Genomic DNA, 14,969 nt, shown 5'->3' on the forward strand with positions numbered 1-14,969 from the left:
CTATACATGTTAAAAAATGATTAAAATGTGCATTGGCCACCTGGATAAAATTCTTACCAGAAATTCATGTTTCAGTTTTGTTAAGTTTGGCTGTAAGTTACCTATCACCCGGACTATCTCAGTTTCCAGGGGAAAAAGTCAGTAGTCTATAGTTGCAAAGATGTGACAGCAGTGACTGAACAGGCATGCTACTGTAGCTCACAGGGACATTCTCAGGCAGTTTTCATTGCGACATTTCACATTGTAAACACTAGTTGTCACAACACTACAGTTAAATTTCAGCATTACACATTGTACAAGTCTTGTTTCACTTAGCTAAGTACTTTCAGAAATAAAAAGGAATAAGCAGTTATTTTAATGAAGACTTGGGACAACTGAGTATTTACTGTGTTCTTACAAACAGTTTTACAACAGGAGTGAGACGTGCTCATTACCTGGCTGAATTCAAGAGTCCATGCAAGACAAAGTTCAGAACTTCCTTACTTGATTGGGTGACATACACTAGGTTTTCCATTTTTAGTGAGTCCAACTTGATACAAAATAGCCATCTCCTATAAGAATCTATGCAATATAGCTAAAGCTTTTACACTTGAAGAGTTCTGCTTTCCAAGTCAATTGGCTTCTCATTTATTAATGTCAGAACATTAAAACAACAGTTTTTCAGACTTCAGCCTGGCACATGCCAAGTATTTTGCATGTACAACTCTGCAGTATCAGAGCTACACTATTTCACATTGTCTAAGCAAACCTACTAGCCTTTTAAAGCCAAATAACACCCAAATACAGGAAGACTACCTGACTTGTAGAATGATTTATCCCTCACTTCTGGCATTATATTCTGTAAACCAAGACAGTACCAACATAGCACCTAGGATCAGTTTTAGCTACAAACCATTTGAAAAAGCATGACTGAGACTCACTTGACCTGATTAGTGTCACTACTGTCTTCTAGCAGATGGTTCTGATGGGCACAGTTCTTGACTCAACAAGGATAAGAACTAGATCCTCAGTACACAGCAGCCTTGGTGCTGGTGAAGATTCTTACACCCTGTAGAACACCGTGAACAAGCCTGTTTTTACATGGTTTAAGTTTGGTACCTGGTGTCCAAGGCAGAAGACATTTATACCTTCTATAATTACTGGAAAGACCAGCATCTGATGGGAGGTCCATCTTATCCAAAAATGGGTCCTTGAGGCAGGCACAGTCATCTCAGTTCCTCCATTCTCAGTAAGAAGAGAGAACCATAGAAGCTGTCTTTGAAAGCATGGCAAGATGAGCCCTCCCCCACACAGTCAAGGAAGCTGTTTAATGTGACAGAATGCGCATGGGGCACAGTCCTTCTGCTGTTACACAGAGCCTGCAATGCCTGTGGGCAACTGGAACAGATAGATAGTTTTTATTGAATAAGGCTATTAAACACCACTGAGTAAGAGCTTTGATACCATTGTTCAAAGTTAGGGTGCATTTCTGAATTGAGACAGCAGCAGAAGCAACTTAAGCATATTTAGAGCAGCTATTTAAAGAGGAAAAAAAAAGCATAAAAGGAAAATAAAGGAATCTCATGGAATAAAGACATTCTGGAATAGTCTGCCTCAGTTTTGCTCACTGTCCTGCAGTTTTAGGAAGTTTTAGTCTGTGGTTTACTTAAGAGTTGGAATACAGTAGTTTTTGCTATGGATAAAGCATACTTAATCATACTTTGCAATCCCAGACTTAAAAGCCATAAGACCAGGTAGATTTGAACAAGAGTTGTCTGTATTTCTATAACTTTATGCCTAAAAGGCAAGTAAAACATTAAAATTTCATTGATTCTAGGACTTTAATAAAATTGGGAGTAATGAAACCTGTACTGATGGAATGCCATTAACACTAGGAGGCAGCAGTGCTTAGTCCCTTTGTGTGATTACTTTCTTTTGATAACACTTAAAATGAGACTTTACACTAAGCATGTAGCTCTGTGCTGCAGTAGTAGTTCAAGAATCCTGCTTACTCACAGCTAGTGGGATCATGTAGCTATGTGCTGCAGTAGTAGTTCAAGAATCCTGCTTACTCACAGCTAGTGGGATGAAGCTAAGACTAGTGCAGGCATCTGCTACAGAAGTGCAAGTGTGCTTCCTATGAGAAGGTGTTCCATCTGCAAAACACAAGCTGCAAGACAATTAAACTGAGGTAACCAACACACGACTAACACACAACACATCTGAACAAAACTTTAATCTCACAACTACAGCAATCATCTGCCTAAAGCTTAGTTATCCAACTGAAAACAAAATAACGTACAGCAGCTTGAGGGGAAAAGCGCCCACTGAGGATATCACAATGACTGTCTTGCTATGTAGAAGTAGGATCTATGAAGTGAGTGTTCAAAGTCCACTGCATGTTTCTTCCTCTCACCCCTATAGCAAGGGCTTCCACACCAGTTTTGAGAGGCAGAAAGCTGCTCAGGACTTCATCTGCAAGCCTTATCCACACAATTCCCAAGTTTAAAACCTCTAACAGTATACTTGTACAATGCCACCAAATGGAATGCATATTGCACTGTAGTCCCCACTGAGCATAATGGGTACTCTTTAAGTGTTAAAAATAGACTTCACTAGACAGGAGCCCTCTCCTTCAATAAGCACATTTACATGATTAAGCACAGAGTAAATGTGACCATGAGCTTAATACAGTGGTACAACTTCATACTGGTAGAACAAGCAACTGCTTATTGAGCAGCAGCTAGCAGATCATGATTGTCTACATCCATTATTTGGTACAACAGGCACAGCAACAGCAAAACAATCCTGTAGCTGTTTCTTACCCTGAAAATTAGTAGTTTATTCTAATGACCTTAGAAACAGCAGTAAGAGTCAGCAGATCCACTAATCAAACAAGGTTTTTCTGAAAGTTTCTATGTACAGACAATACTCAGTATTTGCCTGCCTAAAGCAGGTACGGTTATTAGTGCTGTTTACCAGACCCACTGGCTTTCCTGTTACCTGTCTCAATACACTTATTTTGGTAGAAGTATTAAATCAAATAGTACTATAAATGCAAAGGCACCTCCATCACACCTTTCAAGTCTTCCCCCAACACCACCTCCCTGCAACCTGAACTTTTAAAATAAGGGACAATAGATTATTTGTAACCAAGCTCAAAAGAGCATTTGACTCCCTGTATGCTAAAGTTCCCCCTTCCACCCCAAAACAAGTCAACTGAAGCATTAGAAAAATTCCCAAAAAGGGGAATTGGTTAAAAGTTTGGGTAGCTCTATCTAAAAGCCTCTTCAAATACTATGGCTCCAACAATGCACCCCACTGTGAGGTAGGTAGCCAAGATAAAAACATCATAGCAAATACTTTAACAGCTGGAAACTCCCTATAAAAACCTTGCATAAGTAGTTTGGTTCCTTGCACCAGTGTCCTGATATGCATAATTTCTTTTGAAGATGCCTAAGTGAATCCAGATTCACAGAGCTCTTGCTGAGTAGCATCTCATGTATTCTGTCATCCAAGGGTTATCTGGAGGGGAGGGCTTTATTCGCCAGGCTTTCTCTGCTTCTGCTGATCGTACCCGCCTCTGAGAGAGCTTCCTTTTCTCCACTTGTCTCCTGTTCTTTGCTCGGAGAGCAGATTCATGAATCTAGAAGACCAGAGTTAGTATTACAGCAGGAAAACAGCCTCAGAACACCCCCAGGGAAGCTGGGGATGACTCTGTATTTGTCCCAGTTCCCATCCTGAATTAACAGGGGTTGCTAATGAGATTTTATTTTCTTCTGTACTTTGTACCCAACAGGAGTACAGAATTTTATTAAAAATACCTCCAATTCTGTTCTGCATTATCTTTCCCACTTCACACTATTAAGCAGTTTCAAAAATCTTGACTGTTTCTCAGTCTTACTCTTGCATATTCTAAAAACTTCAAGTTTCCTGTTTCTACCCTTTTAATTTCTTAAACATCCCTTAGTATACCCAAAGCATCCCTTAAAACCTAAGCTAAAATAGTAAACCCAATCCTGAGACACTGAAGAGCATAATTTTGACAATGTGCTGCAGGCACACCTACATACATGTTTATATTAATCATATTTCCTCCAAATTTAAGAGCCAGCTTCTATGCTTGCTTGCTTCCATCTCCAGATTTAAAACTACATCCCATCTCAATTAGGAGAATGTGAAAACTTTCCAACATTAAAGAAAGGGGACCTAGCTGAGGCAGTAAGTAGTCACTTCCCACTTAAAGAAGCATCTTAGCAATAAAACATTACATAACTAGATGTATATCAGAAGTGTCCACAAAGAAAGAGACTTAAGCTTCAAACCCCTTCCAAAACAGTCCACCAGAACTCAGCTCTGTCTTATAGATCAGGAACACCATCCACCTTCATCCTCAGATATCTCAGGTCATAGGCTCAGACTCTACATTAATGATAAAGACAAGATGCTGGCAGGGATACAGTAATGGCTATGTTTTACCAGACTAGGAGAACTACAGAAAAGAAAGAAATGGGCCTGCTGCAACACTCCAACTTCAGTATTTCTTGCTAAGCCAGGAAACATACCCCACCATAGCTGAATCCTGGTGCTATCCATGACCATATGAATTTTATCTGTGCTATTTTGCTAATGTATCGACCCTGCAATCCATCAGCCATCTCATAAACCATTCTACTGTCAGCAAGAAGTTCCCTGCTAGAGACCTGCTGAAGCAAGCTGCTAGGCAGGCATTTCAGCAGCAGAGCATTTGTTCCTTCTCAGTGAGGCTCCTATTCCTCATTAGTGCCCCAGCACAAGTCACTGTTGCACAGCACATGTTCTACCCCAGTGTGTATATACCTGCCTGCTGTGGGATGCCTGGTGCTAACTGCCTGCTGCTGCTTTTCTCTTGTTTTCCTGAAGTTCAGAATGCAGAAATACATTTATAACAGCCAGTTTTGCTGGTAACACTGTAACAGCCAGAAACAAGATAGCCAAGATTTAATCAGAACTTGCAAGTATTAGTCAAACATGGGAAGTTTCAAAACCAAATTAACAGTTAAGAGCTGTGTCATTCAAACATGTCGAACCTCTTCAGGTTCATTGTTAGAATTTTTAGTTTAATTTATTTATAATTTATTGCTAGAATTTCCAGGCACTCAGAGGCATCCCTGAGAAGTTTTATCTCAATATTAGACATGTGTCTTAACCCAGGCACTAAGTACTCACCACCCTTTAACAAAACAGAAGCTTTTACTTACTTCATTTGCTGAAGCAGATGCACAAACATTGTGAGTTTTCTGGCTTCCAGTATCTGTCTGTCTTTCTCCCCACCCATACAGAGCAAATGGATGTTTATTCTCCTTTGGTGCATCTGTCTTTTGAGGGCTTTTGGCTGATCTTCGATCATTCCGACTGGACAAGGCACTTTGACTTGGACGTCGTCCTGGACGGCTGGTTTTGTCTGCTTCCTTTACAGAAGGGTGTTCTACAGTTTTTTCTGGCTCTTCCTTATGCTGCTTTTCTTTATCTTCTCTTTCTTTCTCTAAAGAAAGAAAAAGTTTATGCTTTAAGCTCCTAATGACAACATATTAAGGTATGACTAGCACAGCCTCTCAATACATCAAAACTGCTGGGTTTAGAATTGAAGAAGTCATTACTTCCTTAGCAACAGATGTATACCTTGCTTAAATGCCTTCACCCTTTCTTTAGGGACTACAGTATTCCTAAGCCCATCCCTCTGTACATCAGCTTTCATATATTCAAACATGCCTTTCACTAGCAAGGCCACAGATAACCAACAGCTCCAGGCAGTATTTCAAAACTGTTTCCAGTGATCTTCAATCTTCACTATCTCATCCTTCCATCTTTCAGACAGCAAACATACGGACTGCTGAATGCCATGGAGATACTGCCAGCCACAGATTAAGCCTGATAAGAGCACGTGCAATATTAAATCCCTCTATTATAAGCTTCCACTGAAAGAAAAAAAGTGATTTGTTTTCAAGTACCCCGATTATACATACATCTTGATTGTGGTTTTCTGCTTTTGGAGCAGAGGGGAATATGAAGCAAAGACTTACAAAGTGGAAGACATCACCCATGCTATCTGTTCTGTGATGTGTGTTTTACATTTAAAGTACCACACTCCACAGGCAATGCTCCCCAAGGCTAATTTCCCCCACATGCTTTTTAAACTTTCCATAACAAGGGTCCAGCATTTGTCCTCCAGGCACTGGGTAAGCAGAGTTTGTGATGAAAAATTTAAAGTCTGTATCATTGTCTCAGCTTTGCAGACATAGACTAATAACATTAAAGGCTGAATTAAGATTATATAAGACATTAATAAAAATACAGGGAAACAAGATCCAATCTTCTTGCATTATAGAGCTAGAGCTATGGAGAAACTAGTTTTCCCGTTTGTGGTTTCTCACAGCTAGCAGTTCTTGACATTTCCTGCATACTACGACTTCCATACAAAAATCTGTGTCTTCGACTTCAGATGAAGGAAGCCAATATTTGGTATAGCCCTGCAGTAGTTCACAAATCTTAGAGAGAGGCTGGTAAGAAAGTCATGCCTTACAGTAAAGTTGCTTTGAACAAGTCTGGTTTATGACATCAGTAAATATAACCAAGTGAACACCCACGGATAAAGTTTGACTGGAAAAGGATGACCAAAGATTTTACCACCATTGAGATGCGTAAGGTCTACAAACTGGTAACAAGGTCTTGAACTATTCTCTTACTACTAATCCAAACTATTTATCTTAATGAGCTGGATGAAGGGATCAAGTGCACCCTCAGTAAGCTTGCAGATGACACCAAGTTGGGTGGGAGTGTTGACTGCTGGAGGATAGGAGGCTCTATAGGGGGATCTGGACAGGCTGGATTGATGGGTTGTGGCCAGTGGTATGAGGTTCAACAAGGCTCAGTGCCAGGTCCTGCAGTTGGGTCACAACAGCCCCATGCAACATAGCAGGCTTAGGAAAGCGTAGCTGGAAAGCTGTACAGAGAGAAAGAACCTGGGAGTGCTGGTCAACAGCCAGCTGAACATGAGCAGCTTGTGCCCAGGTGACCAAGAAGGCCAACGGCATCCTGGCCTGTATCAGCAGTAGTGTGGCAGCAGGGCCAATGATGTTATCCTCCCCCTACACTTGGCACTGGTGAGGCCACACCTTGAATCCTGTGTTCAGTTTTGGGCCCCTCACTACAAGACAGACATTAAGATGCTGGAGCTGGTCCAGAAATGGACAACAAAGCTGGTGAAGGGTCCAGAGTACACATCTGATGAGGAATAGCTGAGGGAACTGGGGTTGTTTAGTGTGGAGATAAGGAGGTTCAGGAGAGACTTCACCAGTCTCTAGAACTACCTGAAAGGAGGTTGTTTGAGGTATGGGTCAGTCTCTTCTCTCAAGTAAGAAGTGGTAAGACGAGGAAATGTCCTCAAGTTGCCCCAGGGACAATTTAGGTTGAATATTAGGAAAAATTTCTTCACCAAAAGGATTATCAAGGAAAGGGAACAGGCTGCCCAGGAAAGTGATGGGGTCACCATCCCTGAAGCTATTAAAAACATGTAGATGTGGCACTTAAAGATGTTGTTTAACGGTGGACTTGGCAGTGCCAGGCTAATGGTTGGACTTGATCTTAAAAATCTTTTCCAACCTAAATGATTTGATTCTGTAATTTTAATCAGTATAGTACTTACAGCATGCTGGGAAAAACAACTGTGGAAAAAATACACAGAACCCTGGGTTAGTTCTCCATCCTGCTAATCATCAACAGTAGTGTTGACAAGCTGGAGGTGTATGGTAGACATTGAGCATAACCCCTAAGCACTGTGGGCAGCAGTAGACATTGATCTGAAGTCTCTGTGAGTTTTAGGCCAGTGATGCCTTTTATTACCCAACAGCATAGCAGTCCACTAGTAAGGGTTTCCCTTCAAGTGTCCACCTTTGCGCATTAAGTACTGTCTTCTGCTAGACACACACACACTGACACATTGAAACTGTGCTGACAAACACGCTGAATTTGGACATCTTCTGCCATACCATCTATTTCTGGGTGTGCTGGGACCAGCTGCAAGCTGCTTCTGTTCCAAGTCTCAGCACATTCAGCCACCACCAGGATACACCGGTACGTACAGAGGGAATTTCTCCACTGACAGGAGTTCATCTAAGGCTTGCTTACATACCAGGAGGTTGATCACAAACCACTGGTACAAGCTTTACCTAAGGGTCTTCACTGAAAGCAGAAGGTCCTGCCAATACTGTGACAAAATAGCAATCATTCTTGCCAAGCAGGATAGTCAAGGAAGTACATGCCTAATGGGACACTGCTTTTCGTGCTTGTAGGGTAAAGACATGAAGATTTGCCACATGCCCCCACATGCCCAAAAGGTGAGCCTCAGGTTCCCTCTCACTAGCCCTAAGTCTTGCCAATACATCTTCTACTTGCTGCCAGCCAGCACAGGGGCCTTTGATGCTGGGCCCTGTTCAGGCTAGCCTATACACACAGGTCTTCCAAGCTGTGCAGGTGCAGCATTCCACTACAGGTGATACTGCAGTACATCTGAGTATTTGGGTGAGAGCAACGAGCAATGTGAAAGTGTTTAGAGCTGTACGTTAAGAATTCACTTAACTGTCCCCACAACCAAGAATGTTAGTTAAGGCCAAAGGAGTGACAGAGTGAGAACAAGAAACAGCCAGAATAATTTCATGTATCCCAGTATTGGGAGCACATAGTTTCAGTCATTATAGCCACAGCTGGATAAAAAGTAAGCAGCAGTGACCTCAGCATGGTAAAAGACCTGCTCTGCATAGTGTGCCCTGAGCTCTGGGACACACAGCTTCACCTCTAACAAGGCAGCTCGCATTCATTACAGGCAGCACAGACCTACCCCTTTACAAAATATATCCCCTGCCCACTCCTAATAAGGGACTGCTAGGTCCATTATAAGAAGGAAACACTGTTTTAAGAAAATAAAACACTGCAGGGGGACATACTGCTGCCAATTCTGAAACAGGAGTGCTTTTATTTTGGGAAGCTGTTCCATCCTCTGTTCAAGAGAAAAATGGCATATTCCTTCTCTGCAAAGAAGGATGGAGCAACATGGAGTTCATGAAAAGCAGAGGTGGCATTTAGAGACTTAAAAGATACAGGGAAGTGGGGACTCTGCAATTGCATGGAAACTCCAGCTTTAAGATACTATTTCAAGGCAACAGCCATGCCTGGGGGATGCTGTTCACTAGGATATATAGTTCCAGCTGGTACAGAAATGACTGAGCCTGCTTGTCCCAAAATAGCAATAAAAGCATATGGATAAATGGCATGCAGAGTCCTGTGCACAGTTTTACAGTAAATGCTGTATGCCAGAGCATACTATAGCATCTTAGGAGCAGCTGCTATTAGAGCAGTTATTTCAATTAATTCACTGCCTACATTTATACAGAACTTAGTTGGTGAAGGCACAAGGCAGGTATCTGTAACAGTCGAGGCTCTTATTTAAAACTATAGTTTATATCCAAGCCATTTTTTTAGGCACCCCTCTTCACAGGAAGGTGGAAAAGCAGCAGCTGATAGCAGGGAAGGAGTGAGGCCCAGCTGCTCAGGGAGCCTAAACACCAGCAACACTTACCCATGTCCTCCCTCCCATGCAGTGTGCTAGCTCCAGCAGGCACAGGAAACTCAGAACTGATTGGCAGCAGCATTACAGGGATTAGATGGGAGTGAGGAAAAAGCAAGGAACATTTAAAACTGCATCATGGATGCTAAGCAGAGCATGCTGGACAGGAGGGGATTAAGTGCTTAGCAGGCAGAACAAGGCTGCCAGGCCCACCCAATCTGGCTGTTGAAAGCTCCTGCCCAGAAGGGGTCATTTAAACCCCACTGCATTGCCCAGTTCCCATAGGAGCTCCCCTCCAGGGCTAAAGCAGGAAAAGCTCCAATGGAGCTTGCTTCCCTCCCTCCCACAGTACTGCTTGCCCTGTGGGGCAGACAGGACTCCCATTTCAAAGGCCCTGCTGACTTACTAGAAGTATCAACAACCTTCTGATTAGACCCAAAGGTTTAATCTCTATTGAAGTAATATATTTCAATATTACTTCAATAGAGAAGTTTGCTCATCACGCTCAGGAGAAGCATTTTGTGCTTAAACAGCCATGGGCAGAACTCAGAGCTTCCTGCTTTAGTACAATACCTTTCTCCAAACGTAGCAGGTCTCCAACGCCTCTTGAAGAGGGCATATACTCAGTTGTGGGTATGAACAGACTACAGCTGGGTGGAAAATAGTTACTACAGCTGAAAGAATTCAACATCATTGTTTCAAGAAATCGTATATGAAGCAGTATTGGAGCTACCAGCCACGCAGCAGCTCAGAGCTGATTAGATTCACACAAGCTTCATCTGCAACAGAGTTTGGAAAATAATGACTGGCTTGGCTTCACAGCCAAGCTTGTTTCCAACCAAAAAAATTGGAGCAACTTTGAATCACGGTACTCTAAACCCCTAAGCTGACACTATTGTCCTTTCCTGCACCACAAACTACTCCTCCCCATGCTCTTGGGCCAGCAAACACACCTGCAACAGAATGGCAGGCAAGATGAGGAAACAAGTTTTAAACTGGATATTCTGCAGAGTTGCAATACAGATCAGTCACTTTCCAGCTACTGTGTGGCAACTGCTTTGACAGCAGGTTGTCACTACTGCCATTTAAGACCACTGCACTAACATGGTGAAGGCAAATGACAACAGGGCTGAAAGCTGCCTTCATCCAGCACATGTGTGCAGTGGCATCATTTCACAAGCAACAGGTCTGACAGCATCACAGCTGCCAAGAGCTCCTGTCTTTCACTTACAGGCCCACTGAGCTGCGTTGACAGTTTTGAGGATGTGTCAACTAGACCAGTTGATTTAGGTCAAGATTTTGCTGGACTGTATTTAAAGCACATCTGTGCCTGGGCATGTTCTACAGAACAGTTGCTGCAAGTGAAGAGCCAGAAGGAATTGACCCAAATTTGCCACCAAGCACACCTTAGGATCACTCAGTTGTAGCTTAAACACAAGTACCATGGCAAAATGCATTTGTCCTACGTAGTATCTCAGATGTTCACACTGGTTGCACTTTAGACCAACACCACTAAATCTTAAAGGCATGCTGTATGCATCAGCTTTCTCTACACACCCCAGAAGCACTTACAAACTGCTTTGCAAACACTCACAGGCTCATCTTCATAAGGGAAAAATAACTATGGGCACACACCATTACAAATTGGCTTTACCACACGTACTAGGCAACATGAGTGCTGGCCAAATACTCTTGTCGACAAGCATTATCAGTACTACTCAGCCAGAAATCAGGTTCCCCACAGAACAGAGGGAAGCAGCAGTAGCCAGGTAACAACCAGAATGCTGCAGCATGTGGGTGGATCTCAGATTCAGAAGACAAAAGATGTCATCAACATGAGCACACTCAGCTACCCCCACAGCACTTGGGTATAATTAAGTTCCTCCAGAAAAGAAAAGACAGTTGAATAATAGAAGATTCAGAGTGGCAGTCTCCATGTTATCTCCTCCACAGGTTTTAATTAGCCAGCCACTATGCAAAGGAAACATCCTTACAATTGTTCAATACTAAATCACTTGCCTATACATTAGCATATACCCTAATATATAATAAATTCCCACTAAATCCTGATGCCTAAGCAGAGTTGCTTTTGGTCCTTTTGCTAAGGACTTAATAAAGCCCTTGAACAAAAAAAAAGTTTATCCTAAGCCATCTAGCAAAGAAATAAATGTTAGGCACAGATTTTTCTCCCATTATGAGTGTAAAATAGCAAGAACCTAATAGAACATTACGCATTCCCTTCTAGCCATGGCATATGCGCATCAGCTACAAAGCCACAGTTGTCCAAAATCCCATAGCTTAACATGCTACAGTCCCTTGGCCACTGATACTGTAATGAGGATACAGTGGTGGATGCATTGGATAGTGGCACACAACATCACTGATGACAAAGTGCCTGCATGAGCAGCATATCCACAGCTACCAAGCTTTCACTCACTGCCAAAACCAGCCCAACCAGAACCAGGCGACAAGGAACTGCAGCCAGACATGCCGGTGCCCTGGCAGCCAGCAGATGTGTGCACCCCAGCACGGAGCTGGCATCACAGAAACACCCAGCCATGATGAGGGCAGCTCACTGCAAAACCCCACATAACCAGCATGCCCTGAGACAGCAGGCCTCTTCAATAGATGACTTCAGTAAAGCTAAGCTTTTGTATAACATGGTATCCTTAGGACTACAAGCACAGTTTAGTCTTGAGTATCAGAATATAGATTATTCTCATAAAGTCCAAGGGACACTGAAACAGATTAATCACCCCACTCCAAACAACCACATCTAACCAGAAAAGCCATCCAGGCAGCGTGAGGCTTAACTGAACAATTCTCAAGGACTTTCGTTGCTACAGGACAACAGATATGTAGAGGATTCAAAAGGTATTGCAAAAGGCCAATCAATGGCTGCCAGATAAAATTGTCTTTCATTATAGGTAAGAGACAATATGCTATAGGATAAAACCCGCACCAACCTAGGAAGCTTAACAGTGTCATTACCTGTCTACCCACTCTGTATAGTTAATTCTTGAGATACCAAAAGGTAAGATATGCTAGAAGAGAGCAAGACATCACTAGCTCTGCAGCTGCTCAGGCCTACACAGTTGTCTGCACCGAGCTGCAAACCAAAGGCCGAACCTCAGGTAGAACAGAGAACCAAGTGTTCAGCTGAGGCAGACTAAGTGTGCACATCCAGGAAAGCAACCGTGCTAAGTGCCGGCCACTGGCAAACAGTCCAACTCGCCGCTGCTTTTGCCACAGAAACAGCTTATATAATTGCAGAGATGCTGCGCTCCCATGGCAACAGTTTACATCAGTGGCTGTGACTCAGGATGAGAGTTACCACCGCTTGGCTTTTTAAAGAGACACCTCCGGTACCGCAGCTACGGCTTCTCCGCAGGCCTAGAGCCAAGAACCCATTAACAGCATTCCCCTCTGTCCCGACGTGCTCCCCAGCCCTGCCCGGCTTCCCCCACACCTCATTTGGGGGGTACCAAGCTGTACCCCCCAGCTGTCCGGCACAATGCGAGCTGCGCTGGCCCTGCCGCTCCACCGTCCTCCCACGGGCCCGGCCCTGCGGACACCCCCAGGCCGGCAGGGCCAGCCGGGAACAGCGGGGCCGCGGCGTGGTCACCCCAGGATGGGGAAGCGGCATCCCCGCCGCGGCAGGGAGGCCGGAGCCATCTTTGACGTGCCCCGCTCAGGCCGGGCAGGACTCGCCTGGCTCTGGCGGCGGCGGGCAGCGCTGCCCCGCGACACACAGACTCCCCCACACACACACACACTCACCGCCATTACCCCGCTCCCGGCCGGGGCTGGCCCGTCCCGCCTCGCTCGGTGCCGGTGGTGCCGCCGGTGCCGCCGGTGCCGCCGCCTCCCTCTCCTGCGCGGACGCGGGGGTGCTGGCGGCCGGCGGCGACGGGGACCCGGCGCTGCTACTGCCGCCGCCGCTGCCGCTGTCGTCCTCCCAGCCGTCCCACAGCCAAGGCCGGTGCGCCTGCTCCAGGAGGCGGCGGCTGAGGCGGTAGCGCAGCAGCTCCAGGTAGCAGGCGCCGCACGACTCCCACTTGGGCTCCTTGAAACGCTTCATGTACTCCGTCTTCACGCGCCGCGCGGGCACCACCATGGCGGAGAAGCGAACGGGGGAAACGGGAAGGACCGAGTCCGCCCCCTCCCGCTGCAACGTTTAAATCCAAACAGCGGCTCCAGGCCCCGCCCCTCGCCAATCGCTGCCTGCAGACCCTCGCCAACCAGCACCGCCCCGCGCGTCATGTGAGCGTGCCGCGGGACGGGGAGAGAGAGCGTGAACGGGGCGGGGCGGGGCGGGGCGGGGCTGGGCTGGGCTGGGCTGGGCTGGGGGTAGGGTAGGGTAGGCTAGGCTCGGCTCGGCTCGGCTCGGCTGGGCTGGGCTTGAGTAGGCAGTGCTAGGCTGGGCTAGGCTAGGCTAGGCGAGGCGAGGTGAGGTGAGGTGAGGCGAGGCTAGGCTAGGCTAGGCTAGGCTAGGGTAAACTAGGGTAAACTAGGGTAAATTAGGGTATGCTGCACTAGTGTAGGCTAGGCTTGGCTTGGCTTGGCTTGGCTAGAATAGGCTAGGCTAGGTTAGGCCAAATTATGCTAGGCTAGATTAGGGTAGGCTATGCTAGGGTAGGCTAGGCTATGCTATTGTAGGCTAGTCTAGGCTAGGGTTGGCTAGGCTAGGCTAGGGTAGGCTAAGGTAGGATAGGTTAGGCTAGGCTAGGGTAGGCTGGGGTAGACATCTAATACTGGAGGGTCGATGCCATGCGTCAGAATTATTAATTCTGTTGCATTTGCAACAACAGTTCCTTTTCTGCGCAGCACCACACAGGGGGGATTGCTGATTTAAGCTTTGCTTCTACAAGACAAAAAGATGGGTAGTATCAAAGGGCCTACAGAAAGGAGATGAAGGCAGCTGCAACAAGAGGGACCTTTCTCCGTTTTGCATTAATCTGCTTTAAAAACGCATCTGCAGTGAACGCCAGAACAGGATTTGCCTAATCCAGCCGCCTGTTAGGCAGCTGCGGTCACTTGGTAAATGAAGTGCTTTGGAGGTGAATGCAGAAAATAGGGCAGCCTCTGTGGCTGGCCTTCCTCTTCCAGCCTGGCTGCACCCAGACACAGCACGGCTGAACACCATGTCCCTGCCAAGCAGCTGCACCCCGTGGCCCCTGAGCCATTTCTGGATATTCCCTTCTCTCTCTCTGACTCCGTATTTAAGGCATCACACACAAGAAATACGAGTGTCCTGGGGAGCGTTGCTGCAATGCCATGGCCTCACACCACTTCTCTGAATGAGCATGACCCTCTCATCCAGCCCCAACCCTTGGGCTGAGGGGTCACAAACGCCTCATTTTGGGTAGCCATAAGCCTGACTTCCCCC

General features: G+C 45.4%; 1 protein-coding gene across 7 annotated transcripts in view; it reads right to left on the reverse strand.

Moving 5' to 3' along the window:
- CCSAP (centriole, cilia and spindle associated protein) overlaps window positions 1–13,822 on the reverse strand; it is a 20,518-nt gene extending 6,696 nt beyond the window's left edge. Inside the window, exons 1-4 of one of the 7 annotated variants that reach the window (XM_065680291.1) lie at window positions 13,361–13,822; window positions 5,220–5,503; window positions 4,819–4,875; window positions 333–1,377 (exon numbers count right to left, since the gene is read on the reverse strand). In XM_065680291.1, coding sequence (XP_065536363.1) covers window positions 4,843–4,875; window positions 5,220–5,503; window positions 13,361–13,697 — 654 coding nt within the window. In that variant the 5' untranslated portion in view covers window positions 13,698–13,822 and the 3' untranslated portion in view covers window positions 333–1,377; window positions 4,819–4,842. The other 6 variants (XM_065680289.1, XM_065680290.1, XM_065680292.1 and 3 more) reach the window with 6 other exon arrangements.
- Window positions 13,823–14,969: the final 1,147 nt, after the last annotated feature.

The sequence above is a fragment of the Lathamus discolor genome, chromosome 5 (assembly GCF_037157495.1).
Source record: "Lathamus discolor isolate bLatDis1 chromosome 5, bLatDis1.hap1, whole genome shotgun sequence".
NCBI classification, from domain to species: domain Eukaryota; kingdom Metazoa; phylum Chordata; class Aves; order Psittaciformes; family Psittacidae; genus Lathamus; species Lathamus discolor.